This window comes from Macaca nemestrina, chromosome 3, assembly GCF_043159975.1.
Source record: "Macaca nemestrina isolate mMacNem1 chromosome 3, mMacNem.hap1, whole genome shotgun sequence".
NCBI classification, from domain to species: domain Eukaryota; kingdom Metazoa; phylum Chordata; class Mammalia; order Primates; family Cercopithecidae; genus Macaca; species Macaca nemestrina.
In genome coordinates this window covers 155,417,006-155,434,333 of record NC_092127.1, presented here as the reverse complement: position 1 = coordinate 155,434,333, position 17,328 = coordinate 155,417,006, and the positions used below count along the sequence as shown (strand labels likewise).

General features: G+C 36.1%; 1 protein-coding gene across 1 annotated transcript in view; it reads left to right on the top strand.

The window, feature by feature from the left end:
- LOC105487707 (solute carrier family 30 member 9) overlaps positions 1-17,328 on the top strand; it is a 105,748-nt gene that overhangs the window by 16,266 nt on the left and 72,154 nt on the right. Inside the window, exons 3-6 of the mRNA XM_011751251.2 lie at positions 12,234-12,293; positions 14,526-14,625; positions 16,776-16,868; positions 17,239-17,321. Of these exons, the coding sequence (XP_011749553.1) occupies positions 12,234-12,293; positions 14,526-14,625; positions 16,776-16,868; positions 17,239-17,321 (336 nt within the window). The remainder of the gene's footprint in view (positions 1-12,233; positions 12,294-14,525; positions 14,626-16,775; positions 16,869-17,238; positions 17,322-17,328) is intronic.

Sequence of the window (17,328 nt, the reverse complement as noted above, 5' to 3'; positions counted from 1 at the left end):
ACACAAAAGTAGGTATTGGTGTGGTGAATGGTGGAAAAAGGAGGTAAAATTCCTGGAATAGTGAGTAGAGGATTTGGTGGTGTCGGTAGCATTGAAAGTACAAGAGAAGGTAATCCATCTTCCATATTCCTTTTAATTTTTTTTCTACCACTCTCTTGCTTACTCATTGTGTTTCAGCCAAAGCAGTCTCCCTTTTTCTCAGCCATGTTCTGAGAAAATGGCAAGAGTTAAGCAGTGGTCAGATCGGACTCTTGTTCGGGAGTTTGGACTTTGTTTTGTAGGTAGTGGGAATAACAGAGTATTATTAATACAAGTAGGGGACCAAGACCAGCTCGGTCGGAGAGACCCTAACTCAGCGGCGCTAGAGGAATTAAAGACCCACACACAGAAATATAAAGGTGTGAAGTGGGAAATCAGGGGTTTCACAGCCTTCAGAGCTGACAGCCCTGAACAGAGATTTACCCACGTGTTTATTAACAGCAAGCCAGTCATTAGCATTGTTTCTATAGATATTCGATTAACTAAAAGTATCCCTTATGGGAAATGAAGGGATGGACCGAATTAAAGGAATACGCTGGGCTAGTTAACTGCAGAAGGAGCGTATCCTTAAGGCACAGATCACTCATGCTCTTGTTTGTGGCTTAAGAATGCCTTTAAGTGGTTTTCTGCCCTGGGCGGGCCAGGTGTTCCTTGTCCTCATTCCAGTAAACCCACAACCTTCCAGCGTGGGTGTTATGGCCATCATGAACATGTCACAGTGCTACAGAGATTTTGTTTATGGCCATTTTTGGGGCCAGTTTATGGCCAGATTTTGGGGGGCTTGTTCCCAACAGGGGAGGTACTTGATCAGGTTTAAGGTTTTAAAAAGATAACTAGTTGCAAAATGGCAAACAGATTGCAAAGGAGGGAGATTGAAAGTAGTAGTACAAATGGAGTTCTGGACTAGGGTAATGATAATGCTTTTTTTTAAAGGGGTAGATGACCTTAAGAGACCTAGGAGCTGAATAATTAGGACTTAGTAATTGAGTCTGGGGGATGAAGAAGAGGGTCAAGCCAAGGGCAGTGCTTGGTTACTGTTTGGCCAATTGTCTAGATGATTTCAATAATTTCTAAAATTAGGAAATTAGGAGTACCAGAGTTGGAGGATATTTTAATGAGATGATGATGATGGCTTGGTTTGGACATCCGAATTATAGATACCTATGGAAGATCTTAACGGATGATGCAGTGACCAGTAGGCAGTTGGTTATCCAGTGAATGTACTAGTCACTGCATCATCTGTTAAGATGTCACACATCAGATCGGGCGTGGTGGCTCATGCCTGTAATCTCAGCACTTTGGGAGGCCGAGGTGGGCCAATCACGAGGTCATGAGATCAAGACCATCCTGGCTAACCTGGTGAAACCCCATCTCTACTAAAAATACAAAAAATTAGCTGGGCATGGTGGCAGTCACCTGTAGCCTAGCTACTTAGGAGGCTGAGGCAGGAAAATTGCTTGAAACCAGTAGGGAGGGGTTGCAGCGAGCTGAGATCGCGCCACTGCACTCTAACCTGGGCGACAGAGCAAGACTCCATCTCAAAAAAAAAAAAAAAAAAAGAACGTCACGCGTCTTAACACAACTACTATCCTACTTTGAGCCATCATTATCTCTTGTCTGATTTACTGTGGTGGTATTCTCCCTGGGATCTCTGTTTCCATTCTTGTCCTTCTGTAGTTCATTTTTCACATAACAAATGTGGTCTTTTTAAAAACAGATCATGTCACTTTTTTAATTAAAACTCTCCATTGGCTTCTAGTTACCCATAGAACAAAGCCAAGACTGCTAGAATAAAATTAAAATTTATTAATCTGACTCTCAGAGTTCTCTCTAGCTGATCTGGCTTCCATATTCCTCTTTATTTTCTTCTACTACTCTCTTGCTTGTTCATTATGTTTCAGCCAAAGCACTCTCCTTTTGGTTCTGAGAAAATGGCAAGCTTGTTGTTGTAGGGCCTTTGCTCTAGTTGCTTTCTCTTTCCAAGGTGCCCTTCTTCTCATGGCTTAACCTCTTCCGGTCATTCATATCTCAGTTTAAATGTCACCTCTGCATAGAGACATTCTAAAATCACTCAACCTAAAGTAGCTACCCAGTAAGTCTTTAATACTACCCTAATTTAATTTTCGGCATAGGTAGCACTTACTCCTGATTGATGTTTTCAATCTTTTATTTATTTCCTCATCACCTACATGTTTGCAAGCTCCATGACAACATGAACCTCAGTGCCTTGCTGATAGTAGGGACATAATAAATATTTATAAGTGAGTGAATGCTTAGAGTTCTAACCTGGAGCTAAAGATTTAGGAGTTTTTACGTATACATACATGGTAACTGAAACCATTGGTCTGTTTGAGACAGTGCGGGGAGTGTTTAGAGTAAGAAGAGATCTTCTAGTATAAAATCCCCCACATGGGTGAGGGACAGATAGAAGAGGAGCATGCAAAGAAGACTTGAGAAGGAGTGGCTGGAGAAAAACCAGACTATCTGGTGTCAGGAGAAGACAGTGTTTGAAGAGTAATAAACATTTCAAGACCATTTTTCCTTTAGTTAGATGTCTTTCACAGGGGAAGATTTTACAGATTCCTTGAGAAACCTGTATATATTTTAATGGTTCCTTGTTTTCATTATTTTTCCTAAGCCTCATCCTCCCTTTGGGTTTACCTGTGCAATTTCTTCTCTTTCTTTTGTGGTGATGGAGAACTGCTGGGGTAAATATTGATTGAGAGTTTGATTTTATGCAATGAAAGAATGCAGAGTGTAATGAGTCCCTAAGTTCCATAAATAAGCATGTTTATTAGAACATAGTTAAGGGAAAAGAAATAGGGATGAAATAATATAATTAAGGGTAAAATATGTTATAATGCTCTGCAGAGGTGAACATAGACAAAGGGGAAAATATTTAATACGGTTCCACCATTCAGAATCTTTCAAATTGAGATCCATGATTAAGTTTCTTTTTTCTCTGCTGACTGGAATAAAAATGTTAGTTTATTTTCTTATATTAGAAATGTATTGTTTATTGACAGTTTTATTTTGGGCTCAATTTTTCAGTACTTGCTTAGGCCACATTAGACCTTGTTAGCCATCAGATAGAGAGCAAGTAATTGCTTGATTGAAAGGTAATTTGTATATTTAAGGATTTGAGATTGAGTTTTGAATAATTCAAATCACATGATGAAGTCAGGAACAGCTCATTAAGAAGCAGAGACTTGCTAAGGAATCCTTAAGTTTTTAAGGAGCATTCAGATGTGTTAAATTTTGGTAAAATTAGTTTTAATTTTGCTAATGACAGCAGATGTGTGGCAAACAGCCAGCGTTGGGTTTGAGCTTAAAACAAATGTCTAGAGATATTCATGGATAGAATGTTTGGTTACTGATTGAAATCATAAAGATTCTACTCCAGTGATGCAGTGTGAGTTTATTAAGTTGGTGCTATGTAAAATAAGTATTCATACATGTGTTTAAGCCGTTTACTAGCATTCTTGTTTGTGCTGTATAACACTATATATTTAGTAACATCTAGACAGTTTGTAGTGAGAAGAATATCCAGAAATACACAGCTTAGAGCAACTCATTTTATGTGATTTAGTTGAATAAATTTGAGCATTGTAGAAACTACTGTTGTTTCTGAAATTTTTGACAGTAGCTATCAGTTGTTTGGACATTAGGTAAGTTTTGAAAATGTATTATTCTACCTTTTTCCCTTCACTCTTCTCTGCCCTGCTCTCTATTTCCCAAAGCTAAATTGTAAGAAATGGATATATAGATTCTACAGATAAAGATAGTTTAGAATTTACTTGCTGTGTAGCCAGACAAAAATAAAATAATAATAATTTAACTTTTCAAGGTCAAATGTAGTTAGTAAATAGAAGTGTTTTTAAGCTTATCTTCAGTTTACCAGTATGACATCATAACCTACTTAGGATTTGACAAATACTTAAAGCCTTTTTAGATTTTCTGTACATGCTTTAGGTATCAAAACATACTGTATTTTGGTCAAGTGCAGTGGCTCACACCTGCAATCTAGCACTTTGGGAGGCCAAGGTGAAGGATTCCTTGAGGTCAGGAGTTTGAGACCAGCCTGGGTAACATGGGGAGACACTGTCTCTACAAAAAATAATTATCCAGGTGTGGTGGCATGTGCTTGTAGTCCCAGCTACTCGGGAGATTGAGACGGGAGGATCACTTGAGCCCAACAGGTTGAGGCTGCAATGAGCCCTGATTGTGCCACCACACTCCAGCGTGGGCGACACAGCAAGATCCTGTCTCAAAAAAAGGATAAAATAAGCACACAAACAGTATTTAGTCATTTTCCAAGTGGTTTTCACTGCAAAACAATTGCCAAGAAATATACTAAAAATTATGTGTAAAATATTTTGCTTTTATTTCAAATAGGGCTTTGCTTTTGTTAGTGCTTAATATATTGGCATTTAATTGCTTCACATAAGCTTTGAAAGAGGTAACTCAGTGGATAGGCAGAACTTCTGATCACAGTGGTATTGTGAATACATGCTTTGAGGCACCTGTTCTACTAACCACTCATTTGAATAATAAAGCATAAAAAGAGAAAATTGAAGACATAGTTGGACTAAAAAAAGACATGTTATATCAAAGAAATGGAACAGAAGCTTCTGGATTCTAGGTCTGTAACCTGGAAGTGGCAGCTAGGAGTCTGGCTTGTTTGGAGTAATATGCTGCATGTGCTACATGAATAGCAAGGTACTGGAGTCAGACTCACTATTTGAACTTATCCACCCACCCCCATAGAAGAAGGCTGAAAATAGCTAATTCCAGTTGCTACCCGAGGCTGTGTCTTACAGGAGGCTGTAGGTCTAGGGAGGCAAGGAGAAGACCAATGTACTAGTCCATTCTCATGCTGCTGTGAAGGAATACCTGAGCCTGGGTGATTTATGAAGAAAAGAGGTTTAATTGACTCACAGTTCCACATGACTGGGGAGGCCTCAGGAAATTTAAAATCATGGCAGAAGGCACCTCTTCACAGGGTGGCAGGAAAGAGAATGAGTGCAAATGGGAAATGCAAGACACTTAGAAAACCATCAGATCTCAAGAGATTCACTCGCTATCATGAGAACAGCATGGGGGAAACTGCCACATGATCGGATTACCTCCTCCTGGTCCTGCCCTTGACAAGTGGGGATTATGGGGATTATAATTCAAGGTGAGATTTGGATGGGGACACAGAGCCAAACCATATGAACCAGGAACTGAAACCTGCTGTTTCCTGGCTTAGAGACTGGCTTGAGGGGAAGGAATTTCAAACTGGCAATATGAGATCAAACTGGCAATACGAGTTCTGCATAGAGGTATTAGACTGAACTCTGAGCACAAGAATGTGAAGAGGAGAATGAAGGATATACCCTATTCAGGGTAAGATGGTGAACTCTGAAATTTCAAAGTACATGAAGAATCCTAATGCTACGAAAGCCAACAGAATCAACAAATGTGAATTAATTCCAGATGAAGCTAAAATAACAGCTTCAATTGCTTTAAAATAAGTTTAATGTTCTCAAAAGGTTAAATGAAGGACTCATATTCATTAAAAATGACAGGGAGTTTTGAAACACAAACTTGCAGAAATAAAACCAGAGCAAATAATTAGGTAAAGGAGACAATTAAAAATCTTAGAAATGAAAGCGTAGCCACTAAAGTAAAAATGTAGTAAACTAAATAGTCATCGTCAGCAGGAGAGTTAGCAAATTGAAATTCAGTCTGAAGGCACATAGGAAGGCAGAAAGATTTTCCAAAAATTGAAAGCATTTAAGAGCATGCAGCTCTAGCCTACATTTAATAGGTAGAGAAATGGCGAGGAATCGATATATAAAGAGATAATGGATGAGAATGTTTCAGAATTTGAGAAAAACAGGAATTCTCAGATCAAAAATATGTTTTGAGTACCAAGCAGGATAAATAAAAAGAAATCCACCCCAGACACTGTGTAGAGAAACCACAGATTTAAAAACCAAAACACGAAACAACCCAACTTAAAAGCTGACAAAGAGAAAAATCAGAATACTATCAGCCTAATTGTTGTTCTACTGAGGTAGACTTTTTACCTGCAAAAATATGCAGAAAGCAAAGATGGGGGAGTGATTTGGAGTAATATCCAGGAAAGAGTAAGAGGAAAAAATAAATGCTACTCTAGAATTTTATAGTGATCTAAATAATCCTTATAAAGTGAGGGTAAAAATAGGAATGTTATCATACATATGAAGATGAATGCCATTTTTAAAAAAACGTATTTTCTAAAATTTTGGGAGGTACATAGTAGGTGTATATGTGGAGTACATGAGATGTTTTGATACAGGCATGCAATGTGAAATAAACGCATGATGGAGAATGGGGTATCCATCCCCTCAAGCATTTATCCTTTGATTTATAAACCAATTACATTCTGTAAGTTATTTTAAAATATGCAATTAAGTTATTGCTGACTATAGTCACCCTAATGTGCTATCAAATAGTAGGTCTTACTCTATTTTTTTATCTGTTAACCATCTTCATCTCCCAAAGATTAGAGTCATTTTACTAATCAACCCCTCCACATTAAAAAACAAACAAACAAAAAAAGCATGTACTCCTGCAAGATGCAGAAGAAACCCTGAGTTACAGAAGGGATGAGATATCCAAGAGACAACGATGAACAAGAAATGGATAAAATGTCCTGGTAAAACTATTGATAATAAAACAGTAAACTTTCTTTTAATATTAAATGCTAAAACTCTAATCAACCAGGCTCAGTGGCTGAGGACTGGTACTATAACCAGGCTCAGTGACTCAGGCCTGTACTTCCAGCACTTTGAGAAGCTGAGGTGGGAGGATCACTTGAGCCCAGGAGTTTGAGAACAGGCTGGGCAACATAGTGAGACCTCATCTCTACAAAAAATTTAAAAATTAGCTTGGTGTGATAGTGTTCACCTATTGTCCCAGCTACTAGAGAAGCTAAGGTGGGATCACTTGAGCCCAGGAGTTGGAGATGGCCGTGAGCTATGATCTCGCCACTGCACTACAGCCTGAGTGACATAGCAAGATCCTGATGCTTAAAAAAATAATAATAGTATGATGGAAGACATTTAGATCACTATGAAATTCTAGAGAAACATTTATTTTTCCTCTTACTCTTTCCTATGTATTATTCCAAATCACCCCCTACCCACCTTTGCTTTCTGGGCAACAAGAAAAAACTGTGGAGGAATTATATTACCTGACTTCAAATTGTACTACAGGGCTTTAATAATCTAAACAGCATAGGTTTAGGTTACTAAACCTAAATCCTTTGTGCTGTTTTACTGGCATAGAGACAAACACATAAACCAATGGAACAGAATATGGAGCCCATAAGTGAATCCATAGATACACAGTGAACTCATTTTCGACAGATGTGCCAAAAACATACATTGGGGAAAGGACTGTCTATTCAACAAGTGGTGCTGGGGAAAATTGGATATCCATATGCAGAAGCATGAAACTAGACCCCTTCTCTCGCCATACACAAAAATCAAATAAAAATGGATTAAGACTGAAATCTAAGACCTTGAATGATGAAACTACTTAAAGAAAACATTGGGGAAACTCTCCAGGACATTGAGCTGGGCAAAGATTTCTTGAGTTAGATCCCAGAAGCATAGGCAACCAGAGCAAAAATGGACAAATGGGGTCCATTTTTAAAGGCTTCTGCACAGCAAAGGAAACAGTCAACAAAATGAAGAGACAACCCACAAAATGGGAGAAAATATTTGTAAACTATCAATCTCATCAGAATATATAAGCTTAAATAACTCTAGGGGGAAAAAATCTAATAATCTAATTAAAATGTGGGCAAAAGATCTCAAGAGACATTTTCAAAAGAAAATATGCAAGTGGCAAAAAGGTATATGAAAAAGTGCTCAACATCATTGATCATCAGAGAAGTGCAAATCAAAACAATAATGAGATATCATCTCACTCCGCTTCAAAGGGCTTTTATCCAAAAGACAGGCAATAACAAATGCTGGTGAGGAAGTGGAGAAAAGGGAACCCTTGTACATTGTTAATGGGAATGTAAATTAGTACAGCTACTCTGAAGAACAATTTGGAGGACCCTCAAAAAACCAAAAATAGAACTATCAGCAATTCCACTACTAGGTATATTCCTAAAAGAAAGGAAATCATACAAAAAAATTAGCTGGATGTGGTGGCACACGCCGGTAGTCCCACCTACTCAGGAGGCTGAGGCAGGAGAATCGCTTGAACCCAGGAGGTGGAGGTTGCGGTGAGCTGAGATCGTGCCACTGCACTCCAGCCTGGCGACAGAGTGAGACTCCCTCTCAAAAAAATAAATAAATAAATAAATATGGAAATCGGCATATCAGAAGAACTATCTGCATTCCCATGTTTATTGCAGCACTGTTCACAATAGCCAAGATTTGGAAGCAAACTAAGTGTCCATCAGCAAAAGAATGGATAAGGAAAATGTAGTCTATGTATACAATGGAGTATTATTTAGGCATGAAAAAGAATGAGATCCTGTCATTTGCAGCAATACGGATGGAACTGGAGGTTGTTACCTTAAGTGAAATAAGGCAGGCACAGAAAGGAAAAGGGCATGTTCTCACTTATTTGTGGAGCTAAAATTAAAACAAGTAAATTCATGGAGAGAGAGAGAGTAGAATGATGGTAACTAGGGACTGGGAAGAATAGTGGGAGGTGGAGAGTGAGGATGGTTAATGGGTACAAAACTGCAGTTAGATAGAATGAATAAGATCTAGTATTTGATAGCACAACAGGGTGACTGCAGTCAGCAATAATTTATTGTACATTTAAAAACAACTAAAAGTATAATTGGGTTGTTTCTAACACAAAGGATAAATATTTGAGATGATCGATGCCCCATTTACCCTGATGTGATTATTACACTTTGTATGCCTGTTTCAAAATACCTCACGTACCCCATAAATGTATAAATCTACTGTGTACCCATAAAAATTAAAAATAAAAAAATTAAAATATAAAAGCAAATGTAACCAAAAACCCAAAAAATTAATAATAAAAAGGTTTTTTTAAAGAAAAATAATGTTAAACAATAGAAATATAGTCTTGGAAATTCTAAATAGCAATTGGGAGGACAATATAGAAAACTTTTTCAGTCTAAGAGATGGCAGGAAAAGCGAAATAAAAATAAAAGCAAAGAAAACAAGATGGTAAACTGAAAAATGGCAGAAGTACAAATGTACCACAGTTAAGTAGTCAGACTTAGTGGTGTTCCATATCATTTAAATGAACTCATAATCTAAATATGTGGAATTAGTTAATTTCTGTTTCATTCCATGTTTTCAGAGACTTATATTCTGGGTCCCCTACTATCTCATCTGCTCAAGGACTTTGCTTTTGGGATTATCCCGTTAGCCTACTTTATATTTTCTTCATGGTTATTGCATCATTCCCATCTCTATGTAAAATGCAGTCAACCTTTCCTTGAATCATTCTCTTTTTCAGCTCCTGCTGAAAGTCCAAATACTACTTCCATTTAATCTCCTGTTTTCTCCCCAACTACTGTGTCCATTCCCATTCTTGTCCAGAAACTGCTGTTTTCAGGAGGTTCCAGTGATCTCCGTGTTGGTAATCCATTATCTACTCCTTTTTTACCCCCTAGAAAAATGCACAAATACCTACACATAAAATTAAATATTGTTCTAAACACAGGCAATACAGGAAAGTGGTTAAGAGTATAGAGTAATCAAAATAACTGTACCTCCATGTTTAAAATACTAGCTGTGTGACTTTGGGAGAATTTACAAAACCTTTCCATGCCCCAGTTTCCTCATAATAAGGAAAACTGGCTCTGTGACTTTGGGGGAAGTTACAATAATCTCTGTGTCTCAGTTTCCTCATAAGATGAAGATGATAATATTTTCACTCAGAGCAATTTTTGGACAATTAAATGAAATAATTTGTAAAGTGCATAGGACAGTACATGGCACATGTTAAATACTTAGTAAATGTAGCCATTCTTCATAAACTCTGAAATATTATTGAATGAGGATATAAATATAATGGAAAATGTTTTAAGGGTGAGATTTTTACAATGTATTTGATACATACAAAAGGATATTATAATACATATATAAGTTAAAAAACATAAAATCAAACCTTGGAATTTACTACTCAAGCTAAGAACTTCACTGTCTTGATCACATCCTCACATCTCCATTTGTCCTATGTATCCATGTGAAAAAAAAGGAAATAGCTTTGTACATTTGTATATAGCCCTGATTGTTTACTTTTGCTTGTTTGTGAACTTCATTGTGATAGCTTATTGTATGTGTTCTTTTGTGATTTACTTCTTTCATTAAATTTAGTTGCTAAGATTTATCCTGTTGATTGGTGTGTGTGTCTGGTTCATTAATTTTCTTGGAGATAATTATAGCACATACTGTTCAGGGATGTTGTATAAGTTAAATGAGTTGATACATGCTTAGAGTAGTACTTAGCACACAGTAAAAGCTCAGAGAAAGATGGCCATTATTATGTTTGTTATTATTCATTGCTGTATGAAATGTTGTGTGAATATAACATGTTCTATCTCTCTATCTATCTATCTATCTATCTATCTATCTATCTATCTATGTATCTATCTCTTCTCTTGCTAATGGGCGGTACTCTGAACACTCACGTACCTCTGTCCTTGTGCCCTCATGCAAGAGTTCCTTGAAGCCAAATATATTGACCTAGAAGAATTGCTGGGTCATAATTTATGCTTGTGTTCAACTGTAGTAGATAATGCCTACTTGTTTACCAAGGTATTGTGCCCATTTATATTTCCACCAGCAGTGTATGCGTTTTCATTGTGCCATACCCTTGCCAATATTAGGTATTGTCATATTTTCCTTTTTCTTGATCTGATGGTTATAAAATAGCATCTTGTGATTTCATTTGGACTCTATTAATGATGAGGCAGACATTTTTTCAAATGTTTATTGGTTATTTGTATATCCTTTTCTCTGCAAGATTGTCCTTCCTATTTTTTTCTAATGGTTTGTCATTTTCTTGATCTAGAGGACTTATTTAAATATTCTTGATTACTTTTGTTGATTCTATTTGTTGGAAATATCTTCTCTCAGTTTGAGGCCTTTCTTTTTTCTCTGTTTTTTATGGGATTATTTGATAAACAGTTTTTATGAGTTTTAACTTGGCAGAAATTTATCCAGTTTTTCTTGTGTTGTTTATATCTTGTTTAAGAAATCTTTCTGTACCATAAAAGTTTTCTGTATTGTCTACTATGAGGCATGTAAATACCTTAACATTTAAATAATTAATTAATCTACCTGTAATTGTTTTTTCTTTATGGTGGGAGGTAGATTCAAATTTTTCTTATTTAATGTGTTTTTTTGTAGGTGTAGGGTTGTAGAGTTGTCCCAGTCCTACTTGATAATCCTTCTTTATTCATTGAATGATATCTCTGTACAGTTTTAAATGGAAGAACTGCGCATTCTTTTGTTCCTTAATTTTAAAATGCATTTAAACGTTCACCATTAAAGACAATGTTTGTTGTAGGTTTGTTTTACCTTAAAGAAATTCCTTTTTGTCCTAATTTTCTAAAAGCGTTTGAGATTTGCATGGATGTTGAATTGTATTAAATGCTTTTTCTTTTTTTTTTTTTTTTTTTTTTTTTTTTGAGACGGAGTCTCGCTCTGTCGCCCAGGCTGGAGTGCAGTGGCCGGATCTCGGCTCACTGCAAGCTCTGCCTCCCGGGTTTACGCCATTCTCCTGCCTCAGCCTCCCGAGTAGCTGGGACTACAGGCGCCCACCACCTCGCCCGGCTAGTTTTTTTGTATTTTTTAGTAGAGACGGGGTTTCACCGTGTTAGCCAGGATGGTCTCGATCTCCTGACCTCGTGATCCGCCCGTCTCGGCCTCCCAAAGTACTGGGATTACAGGCTTGAGCCACCACGCCCGGCCTAAATGCTTTTTCTTTAGCTTCTGAAATGATGGTACAGTTTCTCTTCTTTAATCTGTTAATGAGATAAATAGCTTTTGTAATGTTTAACTACTCTTACATTCTTAAGATGAATCCAACATGTTCTATGATACATTGTCGTTTTGATGCATTGTTATATTACGTTGGCTAATATTAATTAAGTTTATAGATTTGTGTGAAAGCAGTTGTTCAGTGTAAACTTGTTTTAATAAACTTTACAGCAGAAGATATAGGCGCAGAACTCAAAGCTCCACTTAAGCAAGAACCTCTCCAAGTAAGAGGTAAATATATTTTATCCTATTTTTTATTATAAAAATGTTTTGAATTAAATATATAACATTGGTTTATGTAGAGCTCTTTATAGTTATATTATTCTAAGAGTATAGTTTATTTTTGCTTTTATTTAAATAGATTGACCATAAGGATTTATTCTCTTACATATTAAAGTAATTTTCCATTAAATTTATTTTGCATTTTTGTCACAAATTTTTTCAAAAGCCCAAAGAAAGGAATAATGGCAAATAAGAATCATCAATTGCATTATCATTTTTAGAAGAGTAATGCAGTTAAAGAACAAGAGGCCCACACCTTTCAGCTACTGCTTATTCAAATCCAGGTAGAGTTTGGCCGTTCTTGTCTGACTTTCTTTTCTGGGAGAAATGGAAGGAATTCCCGTTTGTAGCTCTTTTCTGTATAACAGGCTATGGTTCTCATCTCCAAAGCAGCTGTTTCATGGAGGCAGCAACTCTATCATTAATAGCACTGTGGCTTTGGCATCAGACAAAACTGGACTAAATTTGTGGCTCCAGTTCTTACCAACTGGCTGACCTTGGGCAATTTACTTGACTTCTCTGAGGCTTAGTTTTCTCCCCTATAACGTGGTGCTTGAAAATGAGACTTCTTTTCTAGGGTAACTTTGATTAACACATGGTAGACAGTCAATTAACTAATGTTGTTATAGCAGCCGTGATTATCATTATCATCCTCATCTTCATCATTAATAACCTGGGCCAGGATTTTTTAGCTATTTGGAAGACATTTAAAATAAAAAACTTTTTTTAAATGTAAAAGGCAGTTTAGAGACCTGAAACTCATGCAAAAAAAAAAAAACCTGTATTTTCTTTATGTATTTTTTTCAGATAAGGTTTTGATTTTTTAATTGAACTTTATTTGTGAAATATTCTTATTACACAATGTTTGTGCATTTAATGTAAGTATGTATTATTTTAGGAGTCTTTTTACCCACTGTAGTGATAGGTAATCTTAGGCTGAATTTGCTCTTTCAACTTGGAAGTAGAACAGAAAATTGTGAAATAATAAATGTGAGAATAGAACATGAAGTGAATAGGTGACAATTTGAAATAGAACACGTGAGTCTGTTATTTTGCTCTTGCACTTAAGGTATTTGCTTATTTATCTCTATCATATGACCAAAAGTCTCACCTTATAATGATTTATTAACATAGACCAATGTTGTGTAATTTTTAACTCACAGACTATAATTGATGCCAAACTGGTATTGGTGTTGGTGTCACTGGCCTTTTTATGAGCAGTTTGATACTTGACAATAGAAAACAATTTATTAGAAGGCAATATTTAACCTATAATCTGTAATGAATTTTTTTGTAATTTTTAACTGATGAAATTATTCCATCCTTTTCTTTAGTTGTATTACATTATGTGAAATGATCTAGTGGCTTTAAACTTTTATGACTGCAACCCACGTAAGAAACACTAATTAGCAACTAGTATACATATAAATTAGTATATGTAAATGAAACAAAGGTTTTCACAAAAAAATACTTATATGTAATAGTCTTTAATTACTTTATAGTTCTGCTTTGTATGAAATGCTAATTTCACCTCACAATTTGAAAAGCACTCAACTACTCTGTAATTTTTTTTTTTTTTTTTTGGACAGAGTCTGACTTTGTAGCCCAGGCTGGAGTACAGTGGCATGATCTGGCTCACTGCCACCTCTGCCTTCCAGGTTCAAGTGATTCTCATGCCTCAGCCTCCTGAGAAGCTGGGATTACAGGCAACTACCACCACACCTGGCCAATTTTTGTATTTTTTTAGTAGAGAGAGGGTTTCACCATGTTGGCCAGGCTGGTCTCAAACTCCTGACCTCAAGTGATCCACCCGCCTCAGCCTCCCAATATTCTGTAATTTTTTATCGAAACTTCAGTTCATTTTCATTTAGACCCTAAGCAATTTAAATTATACTAATATTATTTAGACAGACCAGTAATACCTATTCAAGGTGTTCATTAGGCAGAGGTTGACATTTTGGCATCGGTTATAGATGATCTATAGAGACAAAAGCTAGATGGCTACAAATGCAATTTCATCCTATTCTGCACTTGGATAATTTTTCCTCTGATGTCATTTGGTGAAAAAGATCAGTTTTCTGTGAAATTAATTCGTGAAGCCTCTTAAATATCAGCCTATATTCATCTTCACACGTGATTTTCAATGTGCATATTTATTATGTTTTCCTGTTTTTTGTTTAGTTAAAGCAGTCCTTAAGAAAAGGGAGTATGGATCAAAGTACACTCAGAATAATTTCATCACTGGAGTCAGAGCAATAAATGAGTTCTGCCTCAAATCCAGGTAATTAAAAAAAAAAATGTAGCTGTGTGCCGTATCTAAATAATCTAAATAACTTTTCCTTTATTAGAGTGTGTTACCTGCTACCATCCATATATGGAACATTTGCTACTGGCTCCTTAAAATGGAGAAATATTTTTATTCAGTCAAAAATGTTAAAAATTGTTAGCAAACTAAACTGAATCCTGCCCCAACATTACCAATTCTAGTCTTTCTTAGTTTCTTAAACCCACAATGGTAAATTCTTCAAAACCTCTCCATCACATAAGAATCTTAGGAGTTAAATTTTAAGTCATTGATATGTGACAGAATTCTCAGTAAGATTATTTGCATATTTGTATGTTTGACTCTTTTGGTTTTTTGGCCAGCAGAGTTGAGTACTTAATTTAGAGTTAAATTTATATTCATGCTCCCAACTGTGGTTTCTGTTGAGTATAAGTTATTTTTACTATTTTCCAATATCTGTCATTATTAATTTCTCATATTTATATTTATTGAAATTATGTTAGTCGCAAATTTAAACTTTTCTCCCTCCTTTGTGTGCCAGTTAGAGAAATCAGATGATCTTTTTTTCAGTCTTCCTCATTGTCACAGCCACTTTGGTATATATCAAGAAATAGGTATTCCTATAATTTTTAACTTCTATAACTATTACATCAACAACCAATTATAATATTGATTTAGTTCTCACAAAAATTTTGTGAATTAAGTGGATTAGGCATTGCTGTCTCCACTTTAGTAGGCCAGGATGAACATAATATAAGATGTTAGTGATTGACCCAGCTCATTTAAGTGAGTCAGTGACCGGGAGAACTAGAATATGTATCTTTTGAAAGCTGATCCATACATTTTTACTAACATGTGATGGCTATTGATGTTTTTTAAATCTAGGTTTAATTTCTAGAACTTGATAACATTATATAGTCACAGACTTTTTATTTATAGGTTATTTCATTGCTTTTACAAAATTTCTATAGGAAGATCCATGATTAAATACAGAATGACTATTTAGCAGTGACTTGATGAATATATAAGCCTTTCAGAATTTAAGAGAAAGGAAAATAAATAACATGTAATTGACATATACTCTTTATGACTTCATACCTTTGAATAGCTATTACCACTTAGTATTAATCTACATATAAACAAATAATGACTGTAAATTTTTAACTTAAATTCTTAAGTAGAGGGATGATATTCTAATCCATGTTCTTTCTTCTTCTTTTTTTTTTTTTTTTTGAGGCAGGGTCTCACTCTGCTGCCCAGGCTGGAGTACAGTGGCACAGTCGTGGCTCACTGCAGCCTCTGCCTCCTTAGACTCCAGTGATTCTCTGACCTCAGCCTCCCGAGTAGCTGGGACTACTGCTGTGTGCCACCACGCCTGGCTAATTTTTGTATTTTTTGTAGAGACGGGGTTTTGCAGGTTGCACAGGCTAGTCTCGAACTCCTGACATCAAGTGATCCACCCATCTCAGCCTCCCAAAGTGCTGGGATTACAGGTGTGAGCTACCACACCTTGCCTATTTTTCACTTTTTTTTTTTTTTTTGAGACGGAGTCTTGCTTTGTCTCCAGGCTGAAGTACAGTGGCATGATCTTGGCTCACTGTAACCTCTGCTTCCTGGGTTCAAGCGATTCTCCTGCCTCAGCCTCCTGAGTAGCTGGGACTACAGGCAGGCACCACTACACCCAGCTAATTTTTGTATTTTTTTTAGTGGAGATGGGGTTTCACCATGTTGAGCAGGCTGATCTCGAACTCCTGACCTCAGGTGATCCACCTGCCTTGGCTTCCCAAAGTGCTGGCAGTGAGCCCCCATGCATTACCTAACTTTTCACTTTTTTTCCCGTATATTAGAGATGGCAGTGGTGTGCCCATAGCAGATAAAAATATAAGCATTGGTGAGGGAATTGAATCTCTACGTATTATATTGTAGTGTCTACACTGAGCATCAAGAGTAATTTTTTTTCACTGTCTGTAGAATATTTTTTGTATACAAAATGTCATCTTTAAACAGATCTTTAAAAGCCATTCACATCTCTATTCCTCTAAGATGGGGATCAGTGTTGTTGCTTTTATCTGCCCTTAGTAATCCTCTTTAAGTATATAAACTATATGCACTTTGTCTGAATGAATTCAACATGTTTCTTTCTCTAGTGATCTAGAACAACTTCGAAAAATCAGACGACGAAGTCCCCATGAAGATACTGAGTCTTTTACTGTATACTTGAGATCAGATGTGGAGGCAAAGTAAGAACATAGTTCTTTCAGAATAAAAGTGCAAGCCAAATTTTGGATTAATAAAAATAGATTTTAGACAGATTCAGAATTTTTTAAATGACTTTTTAAAAACAATATTTTTGTATTTGCAAATTTGTATATTTGTGAGTTACTAATATGTACTCATCAACTAAATATATGTCATAATGTGTAAGAAAATTTGCTGTTGAATTTATTCTAATTGTTTAGATTTCATTTGGAAAAGTTCCTTAAGTTCTTTATATTTCTCTGAAAGCACCTTATGCTTTGTTGTAAGATTCTCACTAGAGAATTTAGATTTAAATGTGATGTCAGTAAGTCATTAAAATTATTCATTGTGGTGACCATGTGTGTATGACAGATCTTTGGAAGTTTGGGGAAGCCCTGAAGCTCTTGCCAGAGAGAAAAAATTGCGTAAGGAAGCAGAAATAGAATACAGAGAAAGTAAGTA